Raw genomic sequence first — 19,193 nt, forward strand, 5'->3', positions numbered from 1 at the left:
GATGTATCTACATGAATATGAAAGAAAATTGATGTACAACATTGTCCTAAGCTAGGTTTGATGCAAGACGGGCCCCGAGGGTGGTACATGCATGTACTTTAATAGTTTGAGGACAATGCAAATGTAGAGTTTATCAGGGCTGCGTCCAAGGTCGTAAAAACTACCTAGCTCTACCGTTACGGTAGCTTAACCATGATAATCTATTAATCTACGGTAATATAAGGGAAAATCAAACATCAAAATTGAACATATGGTGATAGATACAGTACTTCATCAGAAAGTTGCATAATATCACTTGATAGATTCAAACATACATGTATATCTTCTGATTGGTGTCTATAAAGGTAAACATTTAGAAAACTAAAGTATATGATCTTAATTTAATTAATAAAGCTGGTTGTAATGTTTCGCAAAAATTATTGTTCCAAAATAGCATGATAGACTGTGTAACAGATACACGTACAATTGTATTGGAGTCCACCTTACCGTATCTGGAATTCGAAGTTTTCATGAAGCAAGATTCTAGCTCTATAAAAAGCGTTAAAAGCATATTTACAAATTGAGAAATGATTTTATTAATTTAAATCTTGGAATTAAAACCAGTATACATGTATTTGACTCCACCATTAAAGTAATTCTTATACATAAAGCAGAATAATGGGTCAATGGGATGCAAGCAATATATTTACTAAAATATTCCTAAAATGCGAGAAGTGGCGACTGTTTTAGAAATTTACCTTGTGAAAGAATTCACCTCAAATTCTGTAAATATATTCTTGGTGTTCACAGGAAAAGTACAAATTTTGCACTATTGTCTGAATTACGAAGGCTCGAGGCCTTGCATCATGATATTAATTGTCAGATTGTCAAAAGTTGGAACATGTATAGATTTGAAAATTTGTCCATATGAATGTAGTAAAAATCTTCTTGTACAAAATTAAGAACAATTCTGAATATTTAATATGAAGTGATTTATTATGGAAAACATAAATTGAAGTCAGACTGTCATAAAATACTATTAGATTATTATGTAAAAAAAAATGGTATACAAGTCAACAAAGCTATACTGATGACATATTAAGCACATTATGTACGTAAAACTCAAACAAAATTGGGGTTATGAAAATTATTTATCAATAGTTAAAAACTTTGACCACAGGAAATCTGAATGTAATTGATTTAAGAATTTCCTTTCAAATTGAAAATTGAAGTTGGTAGATTTACCAACATCTCTAGAAAAGATCGATTATGTAATATATGTAATTCTAACAGTATATAGATGATGAAAATCATTTTTTTGATTACATGTGGAAAATATGACCACCAAAGAAAAGAAATATATCAGTTAATTAAAAGCAAATGTCCAACTTTTTCAGCTTTAGATGAAGAAGAAAAACTCTTGGTTACTCAATATTGAAAACAAGGAATTTTTTTTTCCAATGTGGGTAAATTTACGAATGATAACATGCTATGGTACCTCTTTAAACTAAAATAATACAATATTGTTTGTCATTTACTATAATTATTGTTATACTTTGATAATGTTATACTTAATCTATTTATTGGCATGTCTTTATTCTCTTGTAATTATAATATATAATGTCATACTTATTTGCTCTGGACTCTGAATTAGAAATAAATGTTGTGTTCTCTTCTGTATCTGGTAGATAATTTAAACAATTTAAGGTCACGTGCAAAGTAGAAGATTTCTGTGAACTTGCTGCTTCTAATACTAGTACACAGAAATTTTCCAGAAACAAAAAATGTTCACAAAGCGAACCGTACCGTTCACAAAGCGAACCGTACCGTGCAAAAAGCGTGCAAGATAATTTATGCAAGACCCGCCTCTAGACGGACAAAAAAGCGTACCGTACCGTGCAATAAGCGTGCAACTTCCATATACGGCTTATTGACCTAATGTCTTTAGATGAGTACGGACGGAGATTATCGCTGACCAGATAAGTTCAATATTAAGCTAGATTTTTTATACGAGATAAGATAACATATACTAAGATTTAAAACTGTTATTCTTATTAAAACAGTTACAAAAATATTTCCTTTCTTAGACCGTAATCATTTCTTTGTCTTTCGACAAAACTTGCATCGCCGATTTCTTAAACATTGTAAACTATTAACGTTCACACAATTATATTTATTAAATAATTTTATTAAATGCAAGCATTGAACGGGGAAAAGTACACGCATTCCATAAAATAACTTTCAACTTTATTTCCCGCATAACTGGTAATGGCGTCGTGATTTCACATGAACAAAAATCACTCGCGCGAAACACAGTACAGAAGCTGATCTTTGGTTCTATACACAACAGGTGTTATTGTCTTTCTTTGTTTTTTAGCAGTTATTGTACTTTACAACTAACTCTGTATATTTGGACGCTTAAACAGGTGTACACGAGATGCCGGTATTCACACCTTTCCACGGTCACCTGTTAGGTAACTCATCACAATCTGTCGTGTGTATAGTCTAAATATATCTTACTTATACTTTGTTAGTTTCATGGCTTTTCTTAATCTCTAGAGAACAAAAGAACTGTCTGTAGAAATGAACACAAGCAACTACACGTAAGACTATCGGCGCGTGGATCCGTAGAACAATTCAGCGACTCTGTACATGCGGGATTTTTACATATTAACTTGCGATAAAATATCATTCACCGGGTACATTAATGTATCAATAAATGATTAATTACATCATAAATAGTTGAATGAGATAACAAGTACATGTAAGCACAAACACAGCTCTTTTTAAATTTATTTTCAATCTAATATCTGTGATGTGAAATAGCGTCGAAATTTTAACCGTCGAGATCAATCTATATGTACATCGTCCACTGTACACACTTTTAGTCATTGTGTTGAAATCGTTGTGAAAACCATGAGTCTAAAATAAATGAATTCAATTCATACAAATAAAAATCTAATAATTGAAAATTGTTTGCACACAATCACATACACCCTCAAATTGAGAGAGAGAGAGAGAGAGAGAGAGAGAGAGAGAGAGAGAGAGAGAGAGAGAGAGAGAACTTGTGTGTTGATTATAATACTTAAATTTAAGTTTTATTACTGAACTTTATTATTTCGCTTTAAGTTTCTATAGTTGGTTCATTTGAGCGGGATTTTACCTCAGGACTCCACGTGCTTCGCCTGTCAATCAGTTTAAGTATAACAGTACAGATCACGCCATGCGCCGCGTGCTACTTGGCTCCTCCTATAGGGCTAGAGGAAAATTATCGAATGAAACATTTTTGTTTTATGTTTTCTTAAATCCCTATTGAAAAGAGTTTTCCTATTTTAAATTATTCAACAATAATTTCTTTCCGATTTCATGATTATAATTTAGGTACTGGCGATCAGAGTCGTTTTCCCTCGCTGTCGTATTATTTTGTTACTTGATAAATTCTGATATATTTATCACTTTTAACATTCATTTGTTGATTACTGGGTATTTTTTCGTGTCCTGTTTACAACAAGTTTGTGTGTAGAAAGGTAAATAAAATATAAACAGGTTAGTCAGCATTTGTAAAACGTCAGCTAAATCGCATGCATACAGTGAAGAGCGGACACTTGTTCAACAGAATGATAAATATCGCTATTACATATATAAAAGTTATTGACTTGTTGTGTATATCCAGTTGTGTACATATCGTAAGAATATGTTACATGTACATGTATAGTTTAACGGAAAAACAAAAACTAATTGTCATATTTTGACTATACACGCGATCTTAGTTCAGATAAGAGAAGCGATGACGGGTTACATGTAGGTATCATCTGTGTATACGAACAATTGCAGAAAATCATAGAATCAATATTTAAATGAATAAAATTCGTGTCAAAAAACTATATAACAGTTTAATTCAAGATTTCTTATCTGAAATTCATTGTTTATCTTATCATTAATTTTACATCTAAGCAATCGGCGATCGGCAGTAGTACTACAGTAGTACGCAATAAAGAATGATCATACGAATTATGAATTATAACAACTAGCCGAGAATCAAGACAACGACAAAGGAAACTAAAGAAATATCGGAATAAAGTTGGGGCAATTTTTTGTAGAAATTTTTAATGGATTAGAAATATTTTAAATTAATGACTTCAACTCAAGTACATGTGTAGAAATAAAAACTTAAGACGATTTGTAAAATTATCGACAGCTCGCTGAATTAACAAAAATATATCGGATTAAAGTCAAACAGTTCTTTTAATCTATCTTAATGATTACATTTATCTAAATTAAATACTTATAATAACAGATTGATCGAAATTAAAATTACCCCCGCTTCCCGGTTGTCACTGAGTACACGTTTCGCGCAACGTATCAAAAACGGGGGAACGGATGAAAGTCCTGATTTTAAATAGATCGATTGAAATACTTTTTATAAATCATATAAATAAAGAAAAATGCTTGTCATAATTACCACCATGCTGAAGTAGATCGGGCAAAAACTAAACAAAATTATATCGAGAAAAATCAAAGCGTGCAGGCCACGCCTACCTCATTAATAAAGCGCACAAACCGTGCAGCTATTTTTAGCAAAGCGTACCGTGCAAGAAGCGAACCGTTCCGTTCACAAAGCGTACCGTACCGTTCACAAAGCGAACCGTACCGTTCACAAAACGAACCGTACCGTTCACAAAGCGAACCGTACCGTTCAAAAAGCGTAACGAACCGAACCGTGCAACTGGTGTAGTAGCACGTTTCAGGGTCTGTACAAATTGAGAAATGATTTTATTAATTTAAATCTTGGAATTAAAACCAGTATACATGTATTTGACTCCACCATTAAAGTAATTCTTATACATAAAGCAGAATAATGGGTCAATGGGATGCAAGCAATATATTTACTAAAATATTCCTAAAATGCGAGAAGTGGCGACTGTTTTAGAAATTTACCTTGTGAAAGAATTCACCTCAAATTCTGTAAATATATTCTTGGTGTTCACAGGAAAAGTACAAATTTTGCACTATTGTCTGAATTACGAAGGCTCGAGGCCTTGCATCATGATATTAATTGTCAGATTGTCAAAAGTTGGAACATGTATAGATTTGAAAATTTGTCCATATGAATGTAGTAAAAATCTTCTTGTACAAAATTAAGAACAATTCTGAATATTTAATATGAAGTGATTTATTATGGAAAACATAAATTGAAGTCAGACTGTCATAAAATACTATTAGATTATTATGTAAAAAAAAATGGTATACAAGTCAACAAAGCTATACTGATGACATATTAAGCACATTATGTACGTAAAACTCAAACAAAATTGGGGTTATGAAAATTATTTATCAATAGTTAAAAACTTTGACCACAGGAAATCTGAATGTAATTGATTTAAGAATTTCCTTTCAAATTGAAAATTGAAGTTGGTAGATTTACCAACATCTCTAGAAAAGATCGATTATGTAATATATGTAATTCTAACAGTATATAGATGATGAAAATCATTTTTTTGATTACATGTGGAAAATATGACCACCAAAGAAAAGAAATATATCAGTTAATTAAAAGCAAATGTCCAACTTTTTCAGCTTTAGATGAAGAAGAAAAACTCTTGGTTACTCAATATTGAAAACAAGGAATTTTTTTTTCCAATGTGGGTAAATTTACGAATGATAACATGCTATGGTACCTCTTTAAACTAAAATAATACAATATTGTTTGTCATTTACTATAATTATTGTTATACTTTGATAATGTTATACTTAATCTATTTATTGGCATGTCTTTATTCTCTTGTAATTATAATATATAATGTCATACTTATTTGCTCTGGACTCTGAATTAGAAATAAATGTTGTGTTCTCTTCTGTATCTGGTAGATAATTTAAACAATTTAAGGTCACGTGCAAAGTAGAAGATTTCTGTGAACTTGCTGCTTCTAATACTAGTACACAGAAATTTTCCAGAAACAAAAAATGAAATGTTCTCCACAAATTGATTTGATCTTTTACCCAAAGAAATAATATTAATGGATTAGAGTTACCGTTCTTTTATAACAAAAATACCGATGTTTTTGTTGGGGGTTTTTTGGGTGGGTGGGGGTATTTTTTGTATTATGTTTGTTGTTTCTTTTTTTTTCTTTTTTTTTCAATTTAAAATTCGTGCTAAAATGCAAAGTTAAAGTAGATTTCAAATAAAAAGAGCACGAGATTATTTTTTCTCAAACTGAATTTAGCCCAAAGTAATCAATCAACAGGGTTATGTATAATTCATTTTAATATGCATTATAAAGTTTTTGGATGCTCAAACATGATTAAATAAATACTACTAGAATCTATGTCATTACAGTAAATGTACATTTACGTTCATGTCAATCGGATTGCATACACTGATGTACTAGTATTTGAACATTTCAAGATAGGCTTGATACAGTGTATAGGTGTTTTAGTTAAGTTATATCATGTACATGTCAAATTTAAAACAAAAATAAATGTGATAAAGATCTAATTATATCCATTTGCATGTATATAAGAAAATGTTTGTGCAAGGACATTGATCATATAATTACATTCACGCAGAAAAATTTAGTTTGCACATTTAGGAACCTCCAAGCTAACAAAACTCATAATAGTCATATGGATGTTGGCACAACTGCCGAATATTTGGAGATTTGGGGGCTTCGTTTTCCACTGCTTCATCCAACCTAAACTCGCACAACTGCATTCAACAGGTGAACCAGAAAGATCAACGTCCTGCAATGCTTTAATATTCTGCACAGCTTTTGGGATGGTAGTCAACATGGTGTTGTCCAATCGCAGATCACCCAACTGGTTGATGGTCATAAATGCGTCATTTGACAATTGTGAAATGGGATTCCCAGAGAGATAAAGGGAGGTAAGTCCTGTCATTCCGCTAAAGTCCTCGCTGTTGATTTCCGTGATTTTGCTGTTGGTGATCTGAAGTCGGGTAACGGTTGCTAAGGAAGATACACAGGATGGTATGCGAGTGAGACGTGTGTCGTTTATGAACAAATATATGAAGTTCTTAAATAAACCTGGCGAAAACACGTCCTCGCGGATGTCTTCCATAGGTTCTGAGTAAACCGACAAGGCACCAAGTTTTGGAGAATTCATGAATATGCTTGGAAGTGTTATCAGATTATTGTTTTGGAAGGTAACGTGCATCAGGTTCGGCAGTCCGCTCTTGGCTGCATTTGATATTGCATTGGCTGAAAGGTTTTTATTGCCTTGAAATAGCAAGTCTCCTAGAGAATCAAGTCCATCTAAAGACGGCAGAGCTTTTAAACTTGTATTGTAAAGGCTAAAGAAAGACAAGTTCGCCTTGTACATATGTAAAGCATCGTTTGGAATGCTGGGAAAAGTGACGTCATAAACATCGATTGATATCAAATTGGGCAGGTATTTCAAATTACTGGGCCATTTCGGCATTTCAACAGACCCCATGCTTATAAATTGCAAAGAAGAAGAAACATTTTGCAGCACATCTTTTCTGAAATCTGGCATGGGGTTTCCTTGCAAATTTATCCCCATGAGTTTACGTAAATTACCAACAGCAACGGGTAGTTCCTGTAATCGGTTGTAGTGGAGGTGCAGGACAATCAGACTATCTTCACTTCCGGCGAACGCGTCGTCTGCAATACTGTCGATTTTATTGCTGTCAAGAATCAACATTTGAAGTGTTACCCCCACAAAATTTCTCGAGGCAACGTGTCTGATTTGGTTGGCGCCCAGATAAAATGTCCACAAGCCGTCCGCCTTTGTGACGGTGGGAACAGCTGTTAGGTTTTTATCCCTGCAGTACACGATTGGGTCATCTCTGTCACATTCACACGGCGGCGGAAGTGGACAAATGACGTCATAACCAGACGGCACGCAGGGATTCACATGTAATACCAGAAAAAAGGTTAGATACTGGATCTATTTAAGGAAACATAAAAAGCATATGTAAAGAACATTTTACTTTTAAACGGTTAATATTGTGAATAGTTGAAAACAATTGAAATATGCAACAAATAATGTATTTTTCCACTGTTCAACAAAACATGTGCGCAATTTTTTTTATCTTGAAGCATGCATGGTATGTGCATCCGTGGCATTATCTTTAGTACGTTTACTTTTTATGCTTAGGTTTTCTGATGATTCAGAAAGTCAAAATCGAGATAATGGAATATGAGTGCATAATAATAATTTATATACTTACGTACACGCATTGTTCTGTTATTATCAATGACCGCTTATCTTTAATAGATAATGGCAACCGTACTGTGGCGAGAAATCGATGAAGATTATTCCGAATCGAGTTGATCGTAAGTTTTTTTTAAAATACAGATAAAATGAACCTCTACTAACTTCAACCTTACACTGTAAAATTCATTTACTGTTTATTTCAAAAAAAATATAAGAGTTTAAGAGTTACTGTATACTATGGAAGGAAATTACCACCAAAATTCTATGTATCTTGCTTTTATTCTTATTATGCTTACTTCTTTATTCTTCTTTACATTTACACTGTCACTTTATTGTTTTCATATTCTTGCTTATTTAATTTCACTTTGATTCTTTTTGATCCTTCGTTGTTTGCTTAATTCTATGTTGCAACATTCTCTTCTTATTCGTGTTAATTCTCTCTTCTTTCTCTGTTACAAACGTGAATTCAAACACGCAAACCATAAAGCACTTTCAATAAAGACGAATACACGTTGTATGAATTGAATGCTGCATGAATTGAATGCTGCATTATGACGCCAGGCGGCAGTATGCGCGCTACAATTGCTGCTCCCTGAAAAAAAAACAACGTAGCTTGCTAAATGTGGGATGTTTCGCACCATGACATTTCGCTCCAATGTTTATGTGTTCAGATCAAGAAATGGAGGGGAGGTTTATGTACTAAGGGATAATTAATAATTTTGTTTGCCGGGGAGAGGGGGGGGGGGGGGGGGGGGAGTAGGTCGAGTTCTATTTTCAGTAGGTTTACTATGTGAATTTAAAAAAGTTTGAATTTTCAAGGGTGGTGGGGTGACTGGACCCCCCTCCTAAAATAAAATAAAATTCTAAGTCTGCGCATCAGTTATTTACATGAGACGATATAATCTTACAGTTCTCATAATTAGCACCCGTATCATAATTATCATCATCGCAAGCTTGATATGGAAGTCGGTCAATTCAACTCTTCATTTAATCAAGACCAGTTGACAGGTAGACATGTATGAGGTTCATGTCTCTAAGTTACATGTATCATAGCTTATATAAACACCTTCAAATCTAAACATGGACATTCAGTTACATGTACATGATTTATATTAAAATAAACAAAGTTAACCTACAATAAGCATGGCTGTGAATGATACAAACACATTTTTATCACTTCGAAAATTTGTGTAAATAAGAAGCATACATTATTTATGTTTTGTATTTTGGAAAGAAAAAAATATTTCTATTAATTTTTATTAAGATTTGATTTAGATTTTAAACCAAAACGTATAAACAGTTATATATCACATACCGTATTTTAATCTCTTTGCCTGATTTGTTTTCGTTTACTTATTGTGTAATTATTAGGCACTGATAATTCAGATTCGTTAATTTTACCGCGTATACGTATATTTACTTCTGCGATTCCACCGTTCTGTGCCGAATCGCAAGAATATAAAATCGCGTGCACCAAACTTTGTTTTCATATCACAAGTTCAAAGCTGTTAGAAAAATAAGTGAGCCATGATTTTAAAACCTGCAGTTTTAAGTTTTTTAACCTGGAATTTCACGTGGATATTAATTCATCGCATTTAATCAGGGGTACACAGTACTGTAGCCTTACGAGAGGTACATAGTGATTCATGCAAGTGATAATTTTCACACGTACTAGAGTACAGGAAAAGCTACTTCTAAGCATTTCGTATCCCAGTACTTTTACTGTTTTTCAAAAAATCTTTAAAATTGGTTTAAATTTATTTCTTTTTCATCTACATGTTCCACGAGTACCTCTGGACAGAACCGTGCATCACCCCACCTCTTTTCACCTCAAGTGAAAATAAAGTCCTGTCGACAAGTACTAATGACATGTTCCTCTTCTAAAAATTAACCGTTCCAGCAAATAATTTGCAAAAAAATTGTTACTGCATATATATATAATACATTGCAATGCGGATCTAGAATGAGATCAGATCCACCCCCCAATGGAAAATTCACACTTATTTAATCATTTTAAAAAATTGATACAAAATTATCTGTCAGACCCCCTCCCCCCCCCCCCCCCCCTTATGATTTTTTTTAAAACGACGCGGAGACATTTTACATGTATACAAATAAACCCGTATCTTTTTGAGTCTGCGTATATCGTGGCTTGTTAAAAGTTGACTATATTAACATGTATTTCATATTCCTATACTAAGCCCTTAATTTGAGATGTTTTCACGAATTTATTAAATTTATGCCATTTGTTAGTTTCATTTTAATAAATCTTCGGGAGCAGCAATTGTAGCGCACACACTGCCGCCTGGCGTCATAATGCAGCATTCAATTCATACAACTTGTATTCGTCTTTATTGAAAGTGCCTTACGGTTTGCGTGTTTGAATTCACGTTTATGACAGAGATAGAAGAAAGAATTTACACGAATAAAAAGAAAATATTGCAACATAGAAATAAGCAAGCAATAAAGAATTAAAGAGAATCAAAGTGAAATTAGATAAGCATGAATATGAAAACAATAAAGTGACATGCAAATCTAAATGTACTGAAGAATAAAGAAGTAAGCATAATAAGAATAAAAGCAAGATACATAGAATTTTGGCGGTAATTCCCTTCCATATTATACTCGTAGATCATCACTATGATAAATACATGCATACGAAAACTCATCTGATTAAACAAATGAAATTGTATAGTCTAGGTAGTCTGATTTTAAAGCCCATTTTTTTTCAAAATGTCAAAACATGTTCAAATACAGAAAATTAATTAGTGTCGGACGAAATGTCGAGCACATGAGCATCAAAGGCCATGTCCGCTCCCACTTTTCAGGGTTCGAGCACACACATGTAAAGCTTAAAAGCTCCAATTAGAACCCAGGAAATAATTTTTTTAACGACACAATTTCAGTAAACGAATAGTATTTAATAGATCGTGTCAAAAAATAAAGCATACTAAATCAGTAAAGACACATCATATTGTAAATTAATATGTGAACGACGTTGTAACAATAAAATTCTGCACATGGAGCTAATAATGTGATAAATAATCAAACTCCAAAACTCACACTGAACATCTCAGATCTCGGACCAAAAGATGAAAAATAAATCACTTCTAGCATTACAATAGAATAAAGATAAGTAAATGATTTGATCGATTAACAACAAGGTATTATCAAGTTTATGAATATCTATGTGGTAGATATTAATTAGGATCCATTAATTAAAAACGAGTAACTGTAACAAAACTAACTTTTGGATTATTCATTATCTCTAGTAAAAATTGATTTTATTTATTATAAGGAAATTCAACATTGTTTATACTTCAATAACACGTGCTCGATAACTGTCGGTTTTAAAATCAATTATTTAAAAATAATCAAAGTTAATTCAGGAAGTGTCACTTTAGATTATAGTTTTAACTTTTAAATCAAAACACGCGGCCGCGTTTTTTAGAAATAGAAATCGTTTCAAAACGAGTTTGTTTGTTCAAAGCGATATGAGCTTGGATTTAAATGTCGGAAATTATTATTTTGAATTCATTGTGCATTAATTTGACACTCAAATGAATGAATCGTTTAATATAAACCCCAGTAGTGTATTTAGCAGAAAAAAAATACAAGTACATGTATTTAGATGTCAGAATTAAAATTTATTAATTATTATCATGTTAATGAGATTTTTTATCTGATCGTGTACAATTTAATTCAACGTTTCTGTGTTATTATTTTTTTAACCAGACAATACAAATGTACTTCAAATGTCTATGACATAAGGTTAAAAAATTAATTGAATGACCTTTTCAAACAGGATTTTCACATATTGCAACATTGATAAATTGGATTAAAAACAGACTTAAAAAAATTGAAACGTTTACTGATCAAAATAGAAACAATAAACAAAATAATATATATCTTAAAACATACAATTAAAAATGAGCATCGTAATGACGACATTATACTCCGATACGGAGATTAGACATTTAAATATTAACATTATTATATGTATATAAAACATGAAAAATCTTTGTCATATATATAAGATATAAAATATATATTAAGAAACAGCAAATGAAGATGAAAATGAGGTGATGTATAAATAGATAGTTTCCTTAGACACTATTAAGATTGGTCAGTCCCTGATCATCATTATCACTTGAGACCGGCAAAAGTTGAGCCGTGGAGGCCTCGCCGGTAATCTCATTCTGATTTGCGTCACTTCCGGGCCGTTGAGATTGAGCGTCGTTGGGTTTGTCTTTCGCTTTCGACAATTTGTCTTTTAGATATAGTTTTAACCTGTATAACCCGAACAACAGCAGATGCACGATCGGTACGCACACAAATGTATATAAAACAACCCATTTAATGGCTTTCCCTGGCTTATCCCAGTCAAGTATTGGATATACTTTGATTTTCGTGGCAGCAAAGTAAATCACTGTGAATATCATGTAGCAGAGACTGAACAGGACTGGCATGTACACATGTTGTAGCTTGATGGGCTTTCTGGATGCAATGATGATTAATATGGAGTACAGAAAATTTATGCCATGTTTGTTGATAGTACTTCCCTTCATTGAACCGTCTGAAATCATATTTATATGACGATAATAGTATGAAAACAATTACTGATAAAAAATGAATGTTGTATTAAAATCAATAAATGCATTTAAATATTATGAAAAAGTAAAAAAAATAAAGAGAAAATATTGTATTAGACTTAGTATATCCCAATAAGTCTTCATAAGGAAGTTAAATGGTCGCATCCAATTTATGATTTTTTTTTCTCCTTTTAGAGCAAAAGAAGATTTTAACTTAATATATCTACATCATAATGAATTAAGTTAATAATCAAGCAGTTAACCAGTTATTTTTACTGAGCCAATATACTAATTTGAATTCATTGAGTAATGCGTGATCGGTAAGTTGATGAAGTAAAAGTGGTATAAGGACCGCAATTATGTTTACAACCCAGCCTCCTTAAAATATTTTGCAAACTTACCTCCAGAAAGAAACGCCCAGTACGTGACGGTGACCGAAAATGCGGTAGTTATGGTAATATTGTACAAAACCCAGGAAAACTTGTGGTACCACTGCATGACTTCCGGTTCTGCAAATAAGGAAAAAAGAGGGACATTTCCTACAGCAATATTCTTTGTTTATAGCAATTATTTGATATACAAAACATATGATGGACGATAGCTAAAAACAGTTTTTCCCTAAACACTTTATTGAGAGTGCAGCTGTTGAATTCTTGTGAAATTTTTTTTAAAATAATAATCATGACATTCACATGAGAATATTATTTTTACAAAATCACACATAAATGTAGGGTTTTATAATAGATAAAATGAGTTGATCATATAATTTGACTTTAGTATTTCAAAAATTTACCTATAAAGTCAAGATTAAGCTGTTTACTTTATTAACAGGAATTGAATACACTACAAATAATACGTAACAAACAGATAATTATAATTTTAGAATACGGAAATTTTCAATATTCTTCATAATTATAATGGATCTATAATCATAGAATACATGTCCTACTGGCAAATACCAACTTTGATACGACAATGGCCATTGCACATATTGAGGGCAATCGTGTTCAAACTGACCAGACATATTAACTTGTAAATCCGAACATGCAGTCGTGTTGATGTGTGGGCCTGCATACATGATTGTGTAATTCTATAAACTTTATAACCTATAAAACTCAGGCTTAAACACATCAGACTTGACTCAGTTTCTTCGCATAATGCACAGTTTGCAGGATTTTTTTTAGCTCATCTGGCAAGTTACAAATCCACATACCGGTATGTAAAAAAAAAACTAAGTCTACAATTTACAAGTTTATCGAACTTTGACATGATCCTACATGTATAAACATGTATGGCAAATGCTTGCTGCAGAAAAAAGGCATGTCGTAGTCGCCGGAATGGACCAAAATAAATATACATGTAATATTCAGTCAAACTGTTTTAATAAGCTTTAAATGAACAACACTATTTTCTTTAGATTGAAATTATTATTCTCAGAAAACGATATTGAGGTATGATTAAAACTTCACCAAATATTAAGAAGTGCAAGTAAAAATCGATGCTGGTGTGGGGAATGGGCTAGTTTTTGTAATAAAATTGCAATGGTATTTAAAAACGATAAGGGGTAACTTTAACTAAAAAAATGCCTTATATCTAATATCTTTAAAAAAAATTAATTTGACATGTCATTCAACCTGAAAAATATATTAAGCTGAATACCTACTCTTTTGTAGAAATGAGACGAATCAATAAATGAATGATGGGTGTGAATATGTCTTGAGCGACATGGGGTTTGGAGACCGCCGTGAGGCCCCATGTAGCATCATTACTTCTGAATGCTAAAAATTTGTGAGTGAGTGGAGGTTCCAACATAGTGGTAGCGTTGAGGATAAATTTGGTGATATTTTACTTATTCAGCCGAACTCGTGTATGCTCTATACTTTAACAATTTGTTACATGTACTCGAAGATAAAAATTTAAACAGAGTCATATATAACATTTTCCAGATCTATGAAGATACCCGGTATATCAGCTGTCGACCGAATACTTCACTCGCACCTTTTGTATACATTTACCCGATATAATGTACAACGAGTTCATAATTTTTTTTTTTGAAAAATCGTAGTTTCTAAAACATATAGTGTTATTCAGAGATAATATGATCAATCTGATGAAATTCCGCTGTTCTACCGGTAGCGTATCAAAACAGCTGATTTTAATAAAACTGTAATATGATTAATATATCTTTTTTTTTTATTCCATCCCTATTCCGGCGATTACGGCATACTTTTATATACAATCACTGTTTCCATATTGAGGTTACGTCAAAAAAAAAAACTTGTAAACTTTACATTTGTTGATTTCTTACATGTCAGCTGTACTACTTCAGAAAATGCAGTAAACTGTAAAAAAATTCAAAAATAAAACATCTTAAAGCTGTAAGGAGAATTAGATTGAAGGTCTATATAAGTAATTACGAGTCAACTTTAGAGTGTTAATGCCTGATTTTTATGGGTTACACGATCAGAATTACACACATTCACACTCATACTCACTCGCTAACACGATTTTATATTCTGATCTACAAGTTTACATGTACGAATTTTTAAACATTTTTTAATATTGCACTAAGGATCTGCATGTTTTTTGTTGTTGTTTTTTTTAAATTGTGTTTTGTTTGATTGGTTGTTTGTTTGGTTTTTTTTTTATTTTCTGTTTTTAGAATTTTGATTGCGTGCGTTATGAGTTTGCTTACCAACATGTGCTAATCTAGGCGCGAGACAGTACGCATAAAGCGCAATGAAGAAGTCGACGAGGGCGAATGCCGTCAGAACAGTGTAACCAACGTTGCTGAGTTGCCGGAACCAGTCGAGCGTGACGTAATGAGACTTCAGTGACCACCAGTACCCCTCGAGACACACCCAGATAAAGTGGTAGAGGGCCCATGCTGCAGACCACGGCAAATACAAGAGCGGGCGACCAAACTGTAAGAAGACAAACCATTAGTAAATCGCCATACAGCTGATTATAATCAAATTGTATTTATGATCATATAAAATATTTTTTTGTTTATCCCGTCCCTATTCCGGCGATTACGGCATGCCTTAAATGTAGAAAATAGTATTTGCAAAAAATTGTTTTATCGATAAAAAACCAGATGATGTTCATTTGTACAATATTATTATATTTGTCTGAGCCACTATTTAGAATATTAACACTACTTTACGCTATAAATACACATGTGTCTATGTGCTCATCAAAACTAAACAACACTCTCTAGAGAAAACAACAACTTAAATCACTTTTTTTTAATAACAAAACGTTACAGACAATTGATGTTGCAACATAATAAACTAAACTGTCATATATACAACTTTTAAGGTTTGAGGGAACATGCAGTGTGTGCACACGTCAAGCGTCTGAAGATGGGTACCGTGGCTGAATATTTGCAATTAACGTTAACACTAAGTAAACGTAATTTCATGAAACATTATTTAACGAACTTAACAAACTAAGTTAACGCACAGAAGGTATACCATCTACAAATTCACCCGAATCTAGAGGAAACGATGATACATGTGAGTCTTTTTTAAGTTGTATTCTGACCTGTGGCTGCCCACATGTTTATGGCGATGGGACATCAAAGTACTTGGGAGCTCTATAAGAGCAGTCTAATGACCTAATACCTCTTCAGGGCACATTGGCCACTTCCGGGATTGAGACTATCGATTCCGGTGAACAATACAGACCGGAAACTGCTAATCCAACACTTATATAGCCAATGTAACACTTATATAGCCAATGTATATATACATGGACTTAGTAAGTGATGTACACGGAGAATGAGGGAGAGAGTCATTATACATGTACATATACCTCAATGTTTAAATGTTTACATAAATAATTCAAGTTATATACGCACGTAATATGATTATATAATATGGATGTTTCTGGTGTTTTAATTATACGACGTTTTGTGAGTTTTGGAGTGATCTATTGAATGACATCATTGCTTGCATGATCACATCCCTGCTATTAAAAACCAAAAAAGGAACTTTTGTTTATACTATTCTTTTGAAAATAAAATACTGGTTACAGTTTTTAAACTTTTTTACCAATATAATGTACTAGTGCATGTCACCAGTTCATGCAGTTCAAACTATGCATGAATACAACGTTAATATCAAAATATACATACAAAGTAAATTGAAAGATGCGATGAAAAGAACTTTTCAACAACAAACTACTCATGTACAAAATATACGTAAGTTTATTTTTATCAGAGATCAAACAGAATTTCATCATTTTCCGACGTGCATTGTACACATTTTGTTACTAAGTAATGTCTAAAAAGTTTTGTTTACAATATATATATATATATATATATATATATATATATATATATATATATATATATATATATATATATATATATATATATATATATATATATCGTTTCAAAGTCATGCACAATTTTCAACGTAGATTCAGGTTATCAATTCAAATTTTTCCATGTAGCTTAAATTCAGCCTTTCGAACATTTGACAAAAAAGCTGGAGGAAAATAATCATAATTCAAAACAAGAACTTCCTTTTTAAAAAATAAAAAAAAAAAACTTTTCAATTTTTGCATATCGATTCTTCAAATCGTGCTACATACCTCGAGTCGCAGGAAAGCTCCCGGGAATCCATGAGAAAGTCCAAACTCTCTCGGCTTAAAGTGTTGTTTACAAGCCATCCTAGCATTTTTATCTGTTGTGCCTCCTCCTCATACCCATAGTATTATACTGTAACTGGTTTTCCGGGAAGACCACTTCGATTTGATATCCCCTTGTTATTATCATTAATGAAATGACACATCAGAAAGACCACAAGCAGAGGAGAGTACACAGGTCACATCTCTCTCTCTCTCTCTCTCTCTCTCTCTCTCTCTCTCTCTCTCTCTCTCTCTCTCTCTCTCTCTCTCAGTAATATGTGTGGGATTTTTCTTCCGATCGTGGGAAGTCAAGAACTCTGCCAATTCACCGCTTCCCTAATTTCATTAGTAAGTCTTCACTTGTAATAAAGTTCATTTGTAACGTGTTTCTATAAATACATGAATTTTTGAAAATATATGTGTATATGTACAAGGGTTATTGAATTTATATCAGCGCAAAAAGTTCTGCATTGAGGAAGTTCATTGTGATAAGGTGAAATGGTTGGTATGAACATTTTGTGCAAGGAAGTGTTTTTTTTATTTGTTAGTTTAATGTTCTTATCTAAATACATGTATGTCCTATTGATTATTGAATATATAAATATATATATATATATATATATATATATATATATATATATATATATATATATATATATATATATATATATATATATATATATATATATTTATATATTCAATAATCAATAGAAGTTTGTAAAATCTGCCAAAATGTCAAAATATAAATAGGCTTTATGTATTTGTACAATACGTGCATTTTTCAATCGTTCATTGTTCTTTTCAAAAATACATTCTCTGCATTCCCTGAGACCCCCCCCCCCCCCGAAACTGTACACCAACCCCTCTCCATCCAAAAGATAAATAAAACCAAATGATAATGATAAAAGCTACAGCAAAAAACAAACAGAATTAAAAATTCAAGCATAAAAATGTCTTAATTGTGAATGTAAAAACATACTTTAAAATTAACTTTTATTCTTTTACGTTACTTCTTACCTTATAATTATTGCCCGCGTATTTGGCTTCACCAATATGGCCTGCAATGGACCTTTATTCATAACACGGATCTATTATTACATGTATTTATATGTAATCAATATAACCTAGGCGAGGCGCAAAAAAAAAAAATCATACATGTAAATGACATTATCCGATAAAGAAATATTTCTTTGACTATAAATCAAATTTAACTCTAAATGATATACGCATTTTATCATGGGTTAAAACAAGGTGAAAACCTTTAGTTAATTATGATGAATTTCTGTGAGGATCTTGTCGTTCGTTAAGTAATGATAATTACCGGTACGTTGAGCTTAAAATATGACAGAAATAAAACTTAATTTTATTTGGAGAAGTTGATATTGATTCTTTTAAACCAATTTTTCTAAAGGAAAAAAACCCATTAGAATGTTGACATACATGTTCAATTTGAACCCCCCCCCCCCCAAATAAAAAGAATAACCCCGTCCCACCACACCTCCACCTCCACCCCCACCCCACCCCTCACCCCAAAGGAACTGAATCTCTTTGGATAATATTGTTCGATTGTAACAGTTTTCACTTTCGGTTGTTATTAGTATTTTTAGTACTTACGTGAGATAAAATCTGCTTATTCTTTACCTATACCATACAACTGTATCTCACTGACCTGACGATGAACCAACATCTTATTATAAGCATGCCGCCACATAGGTATGTATACCAACACAACTAATAATGCTGATTAATTTCTTCTGTCCAAAATATCACTTTTAATGAACAATGCGTCCA

At 32.3% G+C, this 19,193-nt stretch overlaps 2 protein-coding genes across 2 annotated transcripts; both read right to left on the minus strand.

The window, feature by feature from the left end:
• Window positions 1-6,241: 6,241 nt before the first annotated feature.
• Window positions 6,242-8,198, minus strand: LOC128160867 (protein PopC-like). Its single transcript, XM_052824175.1, has 2 exons — window positions 8,193-8,198; window positions 6,242-7,905 (listed from the first exon to the last, which is right to left on the minus strand). Exons 1-2 carry the CDS (start codon window positions 8,196-8,198, stop codon window positions 6,553-6,555), a joined length of 1,359 nt encoding a protein of 452 aa, XP_052680135.1. The 3' UTR covers window positions 6,242-6,552.
• Window positions 8,199-11,801: 3,603 nt separating this feature from the next.
• On the minus strand, window positions 11,802-17,632 carry LOC128158567 (protein rolling stone-like). Its single transcript, XM_052821446.1, has 4 exons — window positions 17,367-17,632; window positions 15,463-15,691; window positions 13,169-13,276; window positions 11,802-12,751 (listed from the first exon to the last, which is right to left on the minus strand). Exons 1-4 carry the CDS (start codon window positions 17,442-17,444, stop codon window positions 12,282-12,284), a joined length of 885 nt encoding a protein of 294 aa, XP_052677406.1. The 5' UTR covers window positions 17,445-17,632; the 3' UTR covers window positions 11,802-12,281.
• Between the last annotated feature and the right edge of the window lie 1,561 nt (window positions 17,633-19,193).

Source organism: Crassostrea angulata, chromosome 8 (assembly GCF_025612915.1).
Source record: "Crassostrea angulata isolate pt1a10 chromosome 8, ASM2561291v2, whole genome shotgun sequence".
Taxonomy (NCBI): Eukaryota; Metazoa; Mollusca; class Bivalvia; order Ostreida; family Ostreidae; genus Magallana; species Magallana angulata.